Source organism: Hakea prostrata, chromosome 4, assembly GCF_041222555.1.
Source record: "Hakea prostrata isolate BN-2017 chromosome 4, UWA_Hpros_2, whole genome shotgun sequence".
Lineage (NCBI taxonomy): Eukaryota > Viridiplantae > Streptophyta > Magnoliopsida > Proteales > Proteaceae > Hakea > Hakea prostrata.
In genome coordinates, this window is record NC_142603.1 from 13,490,162 (window position 1) to 13,507,572 (window position 17,411).

The following is a 17,411-nucleotide window of genomic DNA, read 5'->3' on the forward strand; positions in this document are numbered from 1 at the left end:
GAATTTGAAGAGACGTGCATCTTGTAACGAGTACTAAATCATACTAGTTATATTTTATTAGAGCGATGTTAGAGAGATATATAAAAAAGTATTGATTCTATTTAATATAGATATGTAACGGTTAGTATTATATATCATATGGTAGGATACTTGTCAACCAAGGAACGAGTTTTTTATATTTTATATGGCAAAACCTGGCGAGTTAAAAAATTTTTAAAAAAAAATTAATAACATATAGACCCTAAATGTGCAATCAATTACATATATTATTCTTGAAAAAATCAAATACAATGCACCCCTAACCTTAAGATAAATATTTAAAATTCCAATTTACCCTTCTTTATTCATGCACTTTTTTTACAAATCTAATTTTACCCTCGTCCTTTATTTTATTCTCTCTCCTCTCCCCTCTCCCGACTCTTGTTCTTAGGCTCTAGCTTTCTTGGGTTTTAGGGTTGTTGAGGTAACAAAGAAAGCGAAAACATGAGAGATAAAATGTTTCATTCAATGATGAAAATCATCAAAGAGGTCAACTTCTTCTACCAAACATAGAAGGAGGCTTCGACTTTCTTGTCCGTTTCCCAAATTTGAGGGTAATGGATTGGGAACATACAAAATCGGTTTACATTTGGGGCAAGAACGGGTTCTGGGGGAGTTCTTGAAGAGTTGAAAGCATTTTCGGTTGTACAGATCAGAGGGGGATTAAGACAGGTTAATAGAGAGAGTAGGGTTTTCTTGGGGTTGGGGTTAAGATTTTGAGCTACAAAGGGGGATTTTAATCGGTGCAGAGAACAGTGTGGGGTTAGTGATATTGGTGTTGTTGGAGCCAAGAAAAAAGAGCCGAGACATGAGAAGAATAGAAGAAAGGATGAGGGTAAAATCAAGATTGTAAAAAACTTGACTAAATAAACATAAAATGCCACCACAGGGTTGTTTGGTTGGTAAGACCAAAACTTCTAAGTGAAAAGGTTGTGGGTTTGATGATGACATTTGTAATAATCCCATTCTTTATGTATAAAAAATTCTCTTGTATCCTAAAAAAAATGGGTAAAGTTGACATTATATAAAAGGGGTAAAATTGACGGTTCATATATTTGTTTGGTGATGACATCATCATTTAATTTCAACGCTTAACAGTTGGGTGCATTTGTAATTGAATTTTCCAATGGTAATAAATGTATTTGACTACAACTCTAGGGGGTCTATATGTAATTTTATTATTGGTTTTGTATACAATTATGCTTGAAAAACTGGTAGTTGTTTTTTTTTTTTGGAACTGAGATTCATCTTGGCCAGTTTGCGCGAGCTACAATTTACTTTCTCGGGAGAGCTTTTATATTAATGCCACTGAGTGGGTGCGAATCCAAGACCTCCCCTAGGGATGTTGAGTCTTTAACCACTTTAACATACTACCTTGGGCAAACTACTGCTAGTTTATTCTATTGAATTCACACCTCTCATGTTTAAAATTATATATCAATCATGCCTCTACAATAAGGTTTAGGAGTGGGTCAACGTAATGTAAATTTGTAATTTTTAAAATCTCATATAACATTATTACCTTTTATTTTATTTTATTTCTAACCCTAGAAAAAAAGGCCCTTTCCATTTTGATTTTCAACTGTGCTAATGGTAAGATGAGCACTAATTCCTGCTGCAACTTGTTCTTTCTCCCCATTACAACTGAGGTAATCGCTCGCCATCGCAACCATCTTATTTTTGAATTTTAGCCTGATTAAGAGGTTTTTAAATGCAGAAATCATCTCTTCTGTGCCATCTATCTTGAAAGAGCAGAAAGCAGGTTGTTCTCAGTTTATTCGACGAGGCATTTGGAGTTTGACTTGGTTGATTACATATATGGAGCAGACTCAAAGGCAGATGACAAATTGGCATAACACTGCAATCTGGATACGAATTTTCAAGGGAAAAAAAGGTGTATTCATTGCAACAAAAAAGCTTAGTCTGAAAAATTAAAACCCAGATTACCTATTAAAATTAAACAGAATAACTATCTCCATGAACACACAATTGATTCATCAGCAGCTGATGAGGCTGTTGGTGTGAGCAGTGACTTGAGTTAATTTCACCTTTTTCTCTACCTTAAACTCACCATAATCAAAAATTTCACAGATAAACAAGTTCTCCATCACAAAAAGTGGGTAAAGTCTACCAAAAGAAGGTGCAGGTACTGATCCGACATTGATGTTGAGTTCTTTCCTCCAAGCTTGCTTCTCAACATAATTCATGTTGTTCTAAAATCTGACTGTGGGTCAACTGGTTCATTATAAAACCAAACCAGATTTATGAGAGATAAAGAAAATGACTGTGGACCGCCTCTGAGTACGAGAAGCCACCTCCAATGTGAACACAAATTCTCGTAGAGAGGAATTAATGCTCCAAAAAGACGAAGAATGAATTACCAGAGTTAATATTCTTCCACCTACCCTAACTCATGTATGGTATTGGGATATATACTGAGTTCATACCTCTGAGGTTATTAAGAAGAATCGCAGCCCTCAAATCCTTTGTTCCAGATGAAGGGTTGAGATGATTTCTGATGGGTAGCTTGATCAACAAGCCAAGAGCCCGAACTTCTTGAAGAAGCTTCAAGACAATTGTACATAATCCCACCAAATCAGGTGTTTAGGTTCATGCTGATGTGGATGTGACAGTAGTCCCTCACTTTGGCAGACAAAACGTAAATGTACAATACTCGAAGAAGTCCTAAGCGAATGAGAAGCTTTATTGCAAGCATTGAATATTTAATGAATCTCAATGCATTCAATGTTGAAATTAATGTCGTTGATTGACGTCTAGATAAAGATACGCATAACCCTCTTACAACGTTACTTTAGTCAAGTTATAACTAGTTGGGTGCTTAATAAAAGGCCATCCAAGGAGTCTATCATGACAGTTGGCTGTCACCATAAGGCGCCCTTCTCAGCAAGTATTCTACCGAGAAGTGCCCTGCCTAAAAGTGCCTTATGAACCTTGTGAATTGGGACTGAGCCAAACGTAATGGTTCGTGTGATCTACTCAGGTCCAAGGGTTTAAATCATAATGTTTATAACAATACAAATCCCACAAATTCAATCGATTGAATGACTCTAGATAGGCGAGACATAGAGAACCCTTCTTCTTCAGTGACTCATTTAAGAAGCTTCAAACACCATTTGGTAATGGGGTTACAGACATACAATTGCATGATAAAAGACTCTTAAGAGGAGGAACCATTGTATGAGTCTTCAAGGATGAAGACTAGACTTCACAAGTTTTCTGACGTCGAAGTCAAGTTGCTTCTCTCCAATTTTTGCCTCCAAGTTGATGTAGGAAAGGATGCCCGGATTCCCTTGTTCGTATATGATCCCACATGCAGTTTTAGATTGATGCTGAAATTGAGATTTTTAAGGCAAATTCAGGGTCATTGGACAAGGTGAACCAGTCCTTGCAAACACATTTGAACTTCACTAGAGATTTAACCATTGGACCGTGACACGTGGCAATAAAAGTATCCAATGGTTACAATTAAAGCTCAATATTAGAAAAACACTGATCTTCCATACTATTTTTTTTGCCAAATATCAAATTGCAGATATTCCTAAAAATAAGTCTCCACATTTATATCCCTTAATTTGGTACGGCGGTACAGTTTCAGTACATACCGATAGTATGAGTACTTGAAACTGGTACTGTACCAAATTTTAAATGGTGCAGTTTTAAATAGCGCGGTTCAGCACGCAATTGACACCCTTACATCTTGAGATGAATAATAATTCATATATTTTAGGGAATCAAAGGTGAAATTTTTAGAAGAAAATAAGAATAAATCGAGACTAAACATATAAAAGAGATATAAATTTTCTTCACTTTTATTTTTGTTACAACCATGTTATAAAGTGTCGGCGATATATCGTGTCACACCCCAACGACACTATATTTACCGTATATCGACCACATGTCACTGATATATCGCTAACGTCGTTGATATGTCGCCAACGTCCCTTCTCTCTCCTGTTTCTTGTATTTTAAGTTTTTAACCCTATTTTGTTCTAATCTTCGACATTTACGAGTACATCTTGCTTCGTTATGGCCGACTACTATATTGTTTGTATTGATCAAGCAAGATTTTATACAAATTTACGGGTTTCTCGAACTTCCTATTTCACCCACATACAGCCGGCATGTGTTGATCAAGAACATTAGTTTAGGTGATGTTTTAAGTCAAAATAACACTCCTAATGTGTTTATTGACCTCAAGTTACGTTACACAATAAAATTCAGACTAAAAATGATCCCAAATACCCTTCGAAACTGGGGGTTGGTTTTTCATCGACACCCCTCCAAATGATGCCCGACACATCGTGATATGTCGCCGTGTCGGTGGTGTCACTAACCACCGACACGGCGACACGAAGCGATATGTCGAACCTTGGTTACAACACTCATAAAATGTAGCACTCTAAGTATTCAATCTTATTCAATCTTTCCACTCTTGCTTGTTGACGACTTGAACTGTAGTTAATTTCTGAAAGACAATAGATCCGTTGAACTAATAGCATCAAGAAAGAAGACAAAGAATAGAACACCTCACACCTCTAGAGATTTGCATTCCTCTCACCCATCTCCATCACAAGGGAGAACCAAGTCTGAATTCTGATAAAATAAATCAAAAGTGGAACCTAATAGAACTCATGCCGTCCCGTGGATCTCCCTTCTAAAAAGAAAGAGAGGTACACAGAAATCTCCTGAGAGGATTTTGACTCAAAAAAAGAACCCATGTTTCAAGAAAAAAAAGTTCCCCATATGCACTTTGGTCCATCAAAAGAAAACCTAAGCTCTGGGTATTACACATGGAGAAATACGGTAAAGTGCACACAAAGAAGAAAGACAAAACAACCAATCAGCAAGACATAACGAGATACACGAGTTACTTAAACTTGTCAAGTAGTATTAACAAAATAGAGCTTGTGGGGAGACATGCCTATCTTAGTAACCACTCTATCTCATTTCCAATCTCTATGCTTCTGTGGTTAAAAGGAAACCACATGGATCTCCAGTTGGCCAATCTGGTACCCTCATCAGGCTTTCTGGGAAAAAAACTATTACTTCTGAATGAGGCTTAAAAATTGCATCCAAACAAGCTCCCTTTGAATATTTTTTGATGGTTTTAAGAATTAAACAATCATTTTATATGGGGAGTATCTCAAAGCTAAGTGGGTTGTTCTTGTTCTCTCCTTTTGGTTATTTCTTTCTTAAAATACATAACTCATGCCTTTTTCTCCTCTTTTAAAACTTCTGAAACACAAGTAAACAAATTGCATCACAACAACAAGAAAGAAAAAGAAGGTTTCTGAAACTTAGAACCAAAGCTAGAAAAAAAGGAAGAAGAATCATTCTATAGATCAATGAAACCTCTGCTTTTCATGGCTTAAGGAATCTTGTTTGAGGTCTTCCTAGGAGCAAGCATCCAATAAGTATCCTATCTAGCTTTAACCAATTGTAAAGCAAAATATTTGTTGATGCATGGGTCGAAGTTCCAATCCGTCCAAGTGATGAGTCAACAAGAATGATCGACCTAAAAAAGAAATTCTCACTTCATTACATCTGGGGAGGTGATATCATAAGCATCATTTTTCATTTTTATATTTTAAAGTGGATTATTATATTAGGGTACTGGTGATGGGGTCCACTTTCTTAATTTTTTTTACCGATTCTTATATTAGGGTACTGGTGATGGGGTTCACTTTCTTAATTTTTTTTACTTGTGGGTCCCACGTATTTACAGTTATAAAACCGTTGAGGGAGATGATCCACATACCCTAATAGGTCGAGGTTCCAAACTCAGTGATGGAACCCTAATTTTGCTCGGGTTCAAGTGCAAACCCTTCACAAGACATCATGGGCCCTTGAATCGAGATCTCGGTGGAGATTCAATCTCGACCGAGATATACGATTTGACAGCCTAAACTCACGTTGTGAAAGACCATAACAGATTTATTATGGTTTGAATTTAATTTTTGAATTCAAGTTTTTGAAATTAATTTTTTGGATTCAAGTTAATTGAAATAGAAAAGAGTAATTTGTGATGATTGCCAAGTTGACAAGCATCACAAATTATTTGGATCTAAGTGTTTCAAATGAAGTAAATAAAACACTATTTCAAATACTATGAAATAATGCAAAGAAAAATTCTAATTTTGATAAGTAGGTTATTTACTTTGATGGGTAAGTCTTATGTATTTACAAATAAACATGGTTGTTGTACAATATTTCTTTACAATATTTAAATTTAAATTTAAAATTAAAACTTGAATCCAACAAATTGAATTCAGAAACTTGAATTCAAAAATCAAATTCAAACTATAACAGATCCGTTGGAATGCACTGAACCGAAGCAAAATCCTATGGAGCCCTCTCACAAAAACAGAAATAATAAAAAAATAAAAGAAAAAAAAAATCTAAAAGGATAAGCTTGTGCATACACTTCATGAAGATATTTTAATGATTTTTGAGTCGTGCCAGACATCCTTGGCTGTTCAACGGGTATGCCCTGGTAGTAACCATGAGGAACAAGAAAGCTAAATATTCTCTTCCTTCAAACTCCGCACCATCAAAGAGAATAACAGAAGAAATGAACATAAAAGGGAGAGAAACTCAACAAATAAACAATCAAGGAAGTCTCCCTCATCATATCTCTCCCTATCCATCAAAATCAAGTAATGTTGCAGCTTCCTCTTCCGACTTCAACAACTCTCAAAGCAAAGCTTCCCATTCTCCGATTCGCTCGTAGTTGCCACGAAACTCCTTTGAAGCTTCCTTCCTGTGCTCCTTTGAGTACGTTCATATCCAATTCACAGAAACCTGAAAATCCCATTGTATTCCCCCCAGTGAATCAGGTTCAAAGCCATTGAGTATGCAATCTCTGTAGTTTGTATAATGTGCTGTACTCTAATGTCTTTGTAGTTTCTGAATGATGATTATGTATGTTATAACAGAGTGTAGCAGCAATTGTCTTTGCGGATGGAGCAGAATCAAGGCTTTACTCGTTGACAAAGAAGAGATCAGGAGCTGCGATTCCAATGGCTGCAAATTACAGGCTCATTGATGTGGTTGTGAGCAACTGCATTAACAGTAACATAAGCAAAATATATGCTCTTACACAATTCAATTCCACCTCTCTTAATTCTCATCTCTTTAGGGCTTATTCTGGAACAAGCTTAGGAAAAAATGGTTTTGTTGAAGTTATAGCTGCATATCAAAGCCCTGAAGGCCAAGGCTGGTTTCAGGTCTTGACTTAGCTTTTGAAATTTCATGTCCTCTAACAGTCATGTTTCTTCTAGATTTTGAGTTAATTACCTTCTTGTGTGCTATATGGGTTTATCTTCATCTTTCTGAATTCTTGTCTCAGGGAACTGCAGATGCCATTAGAAGGTGCTCGTGGGTATTGGAAGACTATCCAATACTTGAATTTCTGGTTCTCCCTGGTCATCACTTATACAGGATGGACTATCAAAAACTGATAGAGGTCCACAGGAAAAACAATGCAGATATCACAATTTCTGTTTCAAGTGCTGTAGGGAATGGGAACCCTGGTTTTGGCTTTCTGAAAGTTAATTCTAAAAATGAAGTTCTTGAATTCAGTAAGAGTCCAGATAGAGAGCCATTAAATTTAAAGTCAGTAAGTACTTCTGTCTCTAGTGAAGTTATGGGAATAGACTGGAAGAGACCATAGTGTATTACAATACATCCATGTCTACAACTATATATTTAGCTTGTTATTTATGTTGGTTTTTCTGATTTGTATTTCCTTTTTTCACGTTTTCCAAGTTCAGTTCAATTCATCTTATGGAATTTCATCCGCATTCAGGCAGAAGACTCAATGAAGTCCAGTAACGACGCTTATCCTTTTTTTGCTAGTATGGGGATTTATGTTATCAAGAGTGACATAATGACAAAGCTCCTAAAAGAGTCCTTCCCCGAAGCCAATGAGATTACAAGTGAAATAATACCAGGAGCTATTTCCATGGGAATGAAGGTCAGTTTTCTATTGTCTGTCAAATTGTTTCAAACATACTTTTACTGCCCATTTCTTTAGAATTTCCTCAATTTTGTAGTTTATTTGTGCATGGATTAGGTTCAGTCTTACACATTTGATGGTTATTGGGAAGATATGAGGAGTGTTGAAGCATTCTATCAAGCCAATATGAATGTTACGAAGAGATCAACCGTGGGATTTAAGTTAGTAACTTTTAATTATCAGGAAAGGCTGAAAATATAATGCCAGTGCAACCCTTTTAGAGAATGGTTCACTTCTCCTGGGACCCTGCAACTCACCAACCTTCCTCTTTTTGCTAGCAGCTTCTATGATAATGATTCTCCACTGTACACTTTACCTCGATGTCTCCCTCCTACTTCTTTCATTGATGCCGATATAACAGATAGTGTCATTGGAGATGGCTGCATTCTCAATGTAAGAATCTGCAGTTCCATTACTGTTTCTATTTACATATGCATTCCTTTACTCGTCTGATCTACATACACACCAAGGCAATGCTAGTTTGAAATTATTCATCTACTAGGTTTGGTGATTCTTGAATTATCTTTCTGGTTTTGATTAAGAATAGAGGTGCAAGATCAAGGGTTCGGTAGTTGGAATGAAGACAAGGATTGAAGATGGGGCTGTGATTGAAGATTCAGTGCTTATGGGGTCTGATATTTACCAAGTAAGCATCTTCTTAAGTGATTAGTCTCTTCCCTTCTCTCCACTCATCCTTGTGTTGTTGTACTTGGCTGCAGGAAGATTGTATCCAAAGGTGTAAAATAGATGGAAAGAAAGATCAGATCCCAATTGGGGTTGGGAAAGGTTCCTATATTAGCAAAGCTATTGTAGATAAGAATGCAAGGATTGGGCATAATGTACAGGTATTGCAGTCCTTTGAGAATCTGCTTTGAATATTTTTTATACTTATTTAACCAGTATTCTTTATGAAGAGTTGTAACAACTTTAGTGTTGGATCTTTGCTTCTTATTCTCTTTATCTTTTCACAGCTTTTTATGGATTGAACTGACAAAAACTCCTGTCTTTGTCTTCCTATATGTTTCAGATTGTGAATAAAGGGAATGTCCAAGAAGGAAATAGGGAAGCTGATGGATTCATTATTAGTGGGGGAATTGTAGTTGTTTTGAAGAATGCAGTGATCCCTGATTGCAGCATCATTTAAAGCTGATGAAGCTCAATCACAGAATTCATTTGTATTCTTTTCTTAGAATAAGAGAAATGTATAACTCCCTTTTCTTTCCTTCTTTTCTTTTGATTATTAGCCCAGCATAGGGAGCATGGCAAAGCAAGTGATAGATAGGTCCCCTCTCAGCTGGTGACAGCCTTCCAATAATAACTATTCAAAACTTTGCTGTTGTTTAATATGCTAAGCATTTTATATTGTTCTTTGTCTTTTAGGTTTTGCTAACCCATATGAGCATGGATGCAAGATGACATGGCTATGGATGAAGAGAAACTAAAATCCATTCATGAGGAATGTAATGGACAAGAAAATGTTAGAATTTTTTTTCTTTAATCTTCTTTCCCTCCAAGGTTACACACCCCCAAATCTTTTAGCAACTCAACTGGATTGTGAACTGAACCAATAGGGCTTCCCTCTAAAAAAAGCCTGTTAATAGGTTACAAGGATTTTTCTTTAGTGTGAATCTTTGTAGGTGGGGAAGGCTTTATTAGCAATTCTGAAGAACACAAAAGGTTTTATTCTTTTTAAATGTATGGAGAGTTGCATGGTTTAGGAACCCTAGCTGTTACAGACAAGCAAGAAGCATGAATCCGAATGCATCCTCTTTAGCGGAGCTGCCAAATGTTCTATCAGCCTAATGGCAACTAATTAGCCTTTCTATCAAACCATGATCTCGTGTGATCCAATACAAATACCTCAAACCATGAAGTTAAAGTTACCTAGCTAGGAATAGAAAGAAGAAAAAAAATCTAATGCATTTGTATAGAAAGAGGGAGAAATCTTTGAATTCGTTTTCTTTCTTCTTTTCTTTTGCTTAATTACTAGACCAGCCCAAAGAGCATAGCATAGCAAGTGATAGCTAGCTAGGTCCCCTCCCTTCAATGATATTATTCAAGAGTTTCTTGTTACTTAAAACATTACAAGAAAAAAGGCCAAATGCCGGTAGTAAGGTTAGTGTTATAGTGACATCTGAAAAAATGTCCTTATATATCAATAATCGCATTTTTTCAAAACCCTACTCTAGAATCATATATAAACATATCTCAACATTCTGTGTTATTGGAACATTAACAATTAAACCGTTATACGATCCTGTATATGCCGTTGTTTACTCAAAACATGGCACTTCCGTATATATGATTCTATACAAGATTTAAAGTATCAGTATCATATCGATTTGGTGATTTTGAAAGTCATATTGTCTCGTATCAAGTACTATATCGTACCAGTGAATATATTTTAGTATAATCTAATAGAGAGACATATCAATATGAATCATACTGGTTGGATCCAATATGGATACGTATCCGCTAGTATCTTATCGTATCGCAAGATATTTTAAATTAACCTTGGTTCTATGACAGTGTCTTCCCAAAGAGGCCAGTGTAGCTATCCTCCTTTTTCCTGACATATTCCTCATCCCGCTCAAAATTCATTTTTTCCCTCACTCATGTATCATATACTACTATATAAAAGTAAAACCTTGATTTAGTTATAGCATATTTTTCAGTAGACCAAAATATCCTTCTCCAAAACCTTCATTACTCACCACGATAGAACATATATTCTACAGAAACTAATTGTTTGGTGACTGAAGCTAAGATCACGGTCAAGGTCAAGGGAAAGGAGTCACTAGATCTCTGAAACCTATCTGTTGTGCATATCACTCATAGTTTTCATACTGATTTTTTTAGATTCTTTTTTTTTATGAACCTGATTAAGATTCTTGTTTCATATGTTACCTTACGTTCCTTGCATCAGTAGATTTCTATTATTTTCATTTTTCCTTAAACTATTATAGCTTGGATTTTGTTTTGTTTATGGTATGTTGTGACTCGAATTCTTATACCTGATTTAGAAGTTGGACTCACACTAATATATTTGGGTAGACAACCCAAATGACCTGATTTTGAAGATGTGTGGTAGAAGCGAAGGACTTAGCATTATACGAGCCGGCCTGATGGACCGATCTTTGATGGACCGATCTATATGTATATATATATATATATATATATATATATATATATATATATATATATATATATATATATATATATATATATATATTTATTTATTTATTTATTTATTTATTTATTTATTTATTTATTTGCCGACAACATTATTGAGTTAATATGACAACTTAAGTTTTTATATTTTTCATAGTAGTGAGACCTATGGACATAACCCTTCACACTTTTGACAATAATGATACTGCTAAAACCCCCAACAAAAGAAGAAGAAAAAAAATTCCTTCTTCATTCGTTGGATCTTCAGGTACCGTTTTCCATAAACTTAGACATTGTCATGTGGCAAGACAATCTCTGTCCCAAGTCTAGATGTGCTGTTATATAGAGAAAAAAATTTTCAAGTCACATGATTAGATATATGACATGTGCCCAATCTAAAATCAAAATCATCTTTTAAGAAAAATTTCAAAAAACATAGCTATCTAAATCTTCTCTCTTCCACTTTTAGAGAATTTTGGTTTTAGATTAAATATGTGCTGTCATATTATCAAAAATAAAAATAAAAAACCATACGTGTCATAAATCAAGCTTTGTGGGTTGGAAAAATTCCTCTCCATGTGAGTGGAAGGTTCGGACTCATCTCAGCAGACAAATGGTTCCAACACGTTTTGAAGGAGTAGATGACACCCTCAAATAGTTTCAAGACACAAGTGTTGGTTGTGTGCAATTTACAATTTTAACATAAGGCAATCGACACCTAAATTGACTTTCTAACAAGGTAAAGAGGGAGAATTTGATGATGAAGAAGACGAAACTAATATGATGACAGACATTGGAAAAGTTGTTAACGCAAGGTTGCTCGGTTGACATGACCAACAACTATTGGTAAAGAGGTTGTGAGTTCAACCTTTGCTCATGGTATATATAACATCTCATGCATCCCCGTATAACAATAAACAATGGAATGTATATTGAAAATATTATTTTTGTTGGACTTATGATTTCCTGGAATCTGATTTTAGGGAATTGCGTAACCAAACGCCTTGAAGATTTAAATTAATTCAACAAAGATTAAGCACGTGAGTTTTTGCTAATTTTGAGAAAGACAGGAGAAGCCTACCCGAACAACCACACCTCCCAGGGTTCTCACGTTTGCATCTAACTTTCTCTCGATCAGTATCTAACCAGACCCTCTTTGTCCTATATCGATCTCAATGCGAACGCATAAGAAAGGGAAGCTTCTCTCGCTCGATCTCTCTTTGTTTCTCTCGCTGGCTCTCACTCTTTCTGTCTCTTGGTCTCGAGGTCTCAATCTTTGGTTTCTGTTAATTTCTTGACTTATAGTAGACTATCGGCATCAGTTCCACTTCCACCAACTACTCTCAAGTCTCAACTTACACACAGCTAGGTGACTCGGCTCAGGTCAGTGATTCTTGTTCTCTGAAATTGCATCGTTTGCAATAACAAGACAGTAGAGAAAAAGAGAACTTCAAACCTCTTATGCCTTGTTAAATTTTCGCTTTGGAACATTGCAATTCATCCATTGATATCATCAGCCTTTCAGGTTTTCAGAGTCTCTGTGAGTACGTAATTAAATGATTTTATCTTTAGTTTTAATCTTTTCTTCTTTGTCTGCATATATGTTGTCAGACATATTTGCTACAAAGGAAGTACTTCTAGTGGTTTCTGATCAATTCGTCTGTAAAAAGAAGAAAAGAAAATTTTTTTTTTGATATTCTTCTATTTTCTGAGAAGAAAAGAACAGGTGATTAAAGTGTTTGTTAAAACGACACAGAGAAAGAGAAATGGTATTTTAGAATGAATAACTTCACTGTGCTGTCTTGGGAAAAAACTCATCCCTCTCGTGTTCCATCGACCATCGATTCTTGGTGCACATTATTTGAAGTTGATCACTAGCATCTCACTTGTCTATGAGATTCCAGTTTCTTCTTTTTCGCTTCACTCTATAAATCATTCTTTCTATATGCTATGTGTGTAGCAAGTCAATAATGGCAGATCATCCAACCATTCGGCACATCTCAAGCTGCACCATCAAACCAGAGAGCAACGCTTCAGAAGAATCAAAGCTGCATTTCCACTTGACCCCATGGGATCTCTCTATGCTTACTTTAAACTACATCCAAGCAGGTCTTCTCTTTCCTAAACCTCCCCCTTCCAAAGACCCTTCTTCCATTACCATCATCGACCACCTTAAGGATTCCCTTTCCCAAACTCTCCTTCACTTCCCTCCCTTGACCGGCCATCTTGTCACTCATAAACCAGAAAACCCACCTTCTTACTCTATTTCTTTGGATTGCAAGAACAACCCAGGAGTGGATTTTGTCCAAGCTGTTGCAGATGTAACCATGGCTGATATCCTCTCTCCCACTGATGTTCACCCACTCGTTTCATCATTCTTTCTGCTAGACGAAGCTGTCAACCACGATGGCCACACTTTACCTCTGCTGGCTGTGCAGGTGACTGAGTTACTAGATGGGATCTTCATAGCGTGTTGCTTTAACCATTGTGTTGGTGATGGCACTTCTTATTGGCATTTCTTCAATACATGGACAGAGATAAGCAGGATGGGCAAAGGAGGAAAGCATGCTCAAATCTCGCCTCCACCAATCCTTACTCGCTGGTTTCTCGATGAGCATAACTCTATTATCAACTTACCCTTCTCTCAACCTGATGAATTCATTGATAGATACTTCTCGACTGTGGTATTTAGAGATCAGTTCTTCCATTTTTCATCGCAATCCATGGCGAAGCTAAAAACCAAGGCCAATGAAGAGTGCAACACCAGTACCATATCCTCTTTCCAAGCCTTATGTGCACTTGTCTGGCGATGTGTGACTCGTGCACGCTCCCATCTACCCAGCCACCAGAAAACAAGTTGCAGGTTAATAGCCAAGTCAAAGACCCAACTCCCAAAGAAAGACTACTCATTCAAATTTAAGATTCAAAATTCAGACTGTTTTGATTAACAATAACCATAACCACACTACAACTGTTGTTTCCTTCACAGGTTGGCCATCAATGATAGATTAAGACTGAATCCACCATTGTCTCTGGAATACTTCGGAAACTATGTTCAGACGGTTAGCGCAACCGTCACAGTTGGAGAGCTACTCGGCCATGGAATAGGGTGGGCAGCGTGGCTATTGCATGAGGCGGTGAATGATCACACAGATAGTAAAGTTCGAGGCTGGCTAAAGGCATGGAAGATGAGTCCTGTGATTTACCAGTATCGCAATTTCGTTGATCCATGCAGCATTTATGTTGGACGCTCGCCCAGATTCAACATGTATGGGTGCAATTTTGGGTGGGGAAAGCCAGAGGCTGTTAGAAGCGGATCTGCAAACAAATACGATGGTAAAGTGTTTTCGTACCCAGGGCGCCAAGGAGAAGGAAGTGTGGACTTGGAGGTGTGCCTTCCTCCAGAGTCTATGAGTGCTCTTGAATCCGACCCAGAGTTCATGGATGCAATGTCAACAAAGTAACTTGCAGTGGAGATCTTATCAAGCAACATAAAGAAACATTATCATCATTTTTTATTCCAATTTCTTGCTGAGACAGTAAGTTCCAAGTCTGAAAGATGTAAGTTCCATTCATGGTTGGGATTTGATGAATACAATAAACCCATGGGAGAAGACTTTGGTGGGTTCAGCCATTTCAATATAGACAGAAGTTGGGCATTTTTGATGATATATATTTCAAGTGTCCATTGCGAACCCACCGAATTCGTTACTAACAGGATGTGATGTTATCCGTCGAATAAAATTATCTGAATAAGTTACTTTGTCGGGGTTTTTTTTTTTTTTTTTTTTTCTTTTTAGAAATTTTTTACTTGATATATGTGAGTATTATTTTTAGATTTTCTACTAAAAATAAATACAAAGAGAGTCAATAATGAAGAAACTTAAGAAAATCAATGACTAAAATGAAGAGAAAAAAAATTTCTTATTCTTAAATTTCAAACATAACATTCATAAATAAAATGGTAAAGATGTCAATAGATAGTCGAAAACTTGTGTTCAATTGTATTCATACAAAAAAAATGTATTCATACTTATTTAGAAGAATTTATTTCAAAAAAGAACAATTAGAATATCATCCAAATCTAGTTGAATCGTCCGAATGGGATGTTATGCAAATATGTTCGAATATGATAGGATACAAACACAATGTTACTACTACCAGTCCTAAATCCGATTCATTAACATCCCTAATTATGAGATATGGTCCTAAGGATAAATAAAGAACTACTTGTAAGGGAATGATGGAATTAATTGACATAATAATAAGATTAATATACATACAAGGTGAAAGTTTGACCCTCATGGTCCAAACTCGTCCTCTGAGTTTGAATAAGGTTTGAGCTTACAATTCCAGCCTCAATGGGCATGTTAGGATTGAGTATATAACTAAGACCAGCCCGTTTGGCTCGGTGCTTCGACAAAAGGAAGGTAACAATATGGAACTAAACATTATTTTATTATTTTGTGTTAGAATCAGTTCCATGATCAAGGTTAAGTATTTTAGCTAGCCCCATCAAAGCCTCACCTTATAGAGATAGGGTTTTAAAAATCGTACCCCAACCTAATCCAACGTGGCCCTTGTTCAGGCCTCTCTGTGTTTACAATACCTTACATAGCCCATAAATTTAAATTTTATTTAAACTCTAGTTTGAATTGGGTGACCATTGGATTACTTAATGCCACATGGCACAATCCTAGGAGGGAATTGAGGAAATTGTAGAGAAATGAATTACAGAGGATGTGGATCCATAATCGCCTCGCAACAATTTATGAAAAACAAACAGATGCAGATTTCTTGAATTACTCTCATACACACCCTAAAACATGAACCCCAATTCATAAAGATTATGGGCACGGTACGGTAGCTTTTATGGGCCTCAAGCCCTTTGAAACTATGGGCTTTTAACTACCCTGAGGAATCAGCCCATAAAAGCACACACGCATGTAGGGCCAGCATAAATTATAAGAGCAAACAGCTCTGACAGGGCTGCCATTTAAGGGTTCAGCACAACTGTTTCAAATCTAATACATTTCATCTGGCCAAACAGACAAGGAGGGACCCTCTCACCGCTCCAAGGTGGGCTCCTCCAAATCAACAAACTCAAATAAATGTTCTATTTCTCTTTAATTCAAATTATTGGTGCAGTTCCCTACCCACACCACACCATTATAGTGCATGTTCTCCTTGTTAGTTCCTTGTATCATATCTACACAGGTGGGGTTCCATCAATGCCATCAGATTATGGGTAACAAATCGATTCCAATCCAATGGTTTATACACATTTCGAGAATTACAGGCACTCCTACTGAATCTTCTTTGTCTCTTCAGGGTGGAAGAACTGGTATAGATAGATATATAGATAAGATAGATAATATATTTGTCAGAGTCGATTCAATGCACTTGGTTTGGTAATGGCTAATGACTTGTTTCATTACAGAGATGCTTTCCCTTCTTACACATTCAAAAACATACATGGTGATGTCGGAGCTCTTTGTGGAGTGTTTCACATGGCTTCTCTGATATTTCTGTTTGATCTCTTTTTCTCTATTTAAGATTGGGTTGCTGGGATAAAAGAGTAGATGGCCTTTCTGAGACATGACTCATGAGACATGAACACTCCCATTATTCGATCTTGACTTGGGAAGCAACCAACCCATCTTTCTCATTTCTGTCTAGCCTTGACCAGTTTCTTCTTGGTTTGTATATTATATTAGTAGTTGAGAGTGTTAACTTGAATGGATTGAGCTTGAATAGTCTTCGCTAAATCCATGTTAGGTCAAACAGATCTTCATAGTACACCTTCTTTACAACCAATTCATTAATAATGTATTGACAGTTCAGGAAGTAGATCTGGATCACCCATGTTGCACCATTAGTCCAAGCAACTTTTTCTGTATAATAGAGATGTGACAATGAGGTAATCGATCAGCTGTTGGTAAAAAGCAATGATTTCATTAAAGGAAGCAAATGATCATCGAATGCGTAGGAGTAACCAAGAGCTGGAAGAGTTGGACCCAATAAGCTTCTCCTCTCAAGGTCAACTTGAAGCCTTGAACAGAAGATACATATGTTGGACAGGTAACCTTAATATTCTAGATGCAAAACCAAATCGAAGAAAAGAACAGTACATAAGAGATTTGATGACAGAATTCGGTCTTAA

The 17,411-nt window shown here is 36.5% G+C and overlaps 2 protein-coding genes across 2 annotated transcripts; both read left to right on the forward strand.

Moving 5' to 3' along the window:
- Positions 1–6,628: 6,628 nt before the first annotated feature.
- Positions 6,629–9,501, forward strand: LOC149018032 (inactive glucose-1-phosphate adenylyltransferase small subunit 2, chloroplastic-like). The gene is made up of 9 exons (XM_089154273.1): positions 6,629–6,896; positions 6,996–7,286; positions 7,409–7,690; positions 7,868–8,035; positions 8,135–8,238; positions 8,359–8,470; positions 8,625–8,723; positions 8,797–8,922; positions 9,105–9,501. Exons 1-9 carry the CDS (start codon positions 6,720–6,722, stop codon positions 9,219–9,221), a joined length of 1,476 nt encoding a protein of 491 aa, XP_089010399.1. The 5' UTR covers positions 6,629–6,719; the 3' UTR covers positions 9,222–9,501.
- Positions 9,502–12,354: 2,853 nt separating this feature from the next.
- On the forward strand, positions 12,355–15,007 carry LOC149018033 (uncharacterized). Its single transcript, XM_089154274.1, has 3 exons — positions 12,355–12,631; positions 13,209–14,111; positions 14,238–15,007. The coding sequence occupies exons 2-3, from the start codon at positions 13,219–13,221 to the stop codon at positions 14,710–14,712; spliced, it is 1,368 nt and encodes a 455-aa protein (XP_089010400.1). The 5' UTR covers positions 12,355–12,631; positions 13,209–13,218; the 3' UTR covers positions 14,713–15,007.
- The last annotated feature ends 2,404 nt before the right edge of the window (positions 15,008–17,411 follow it).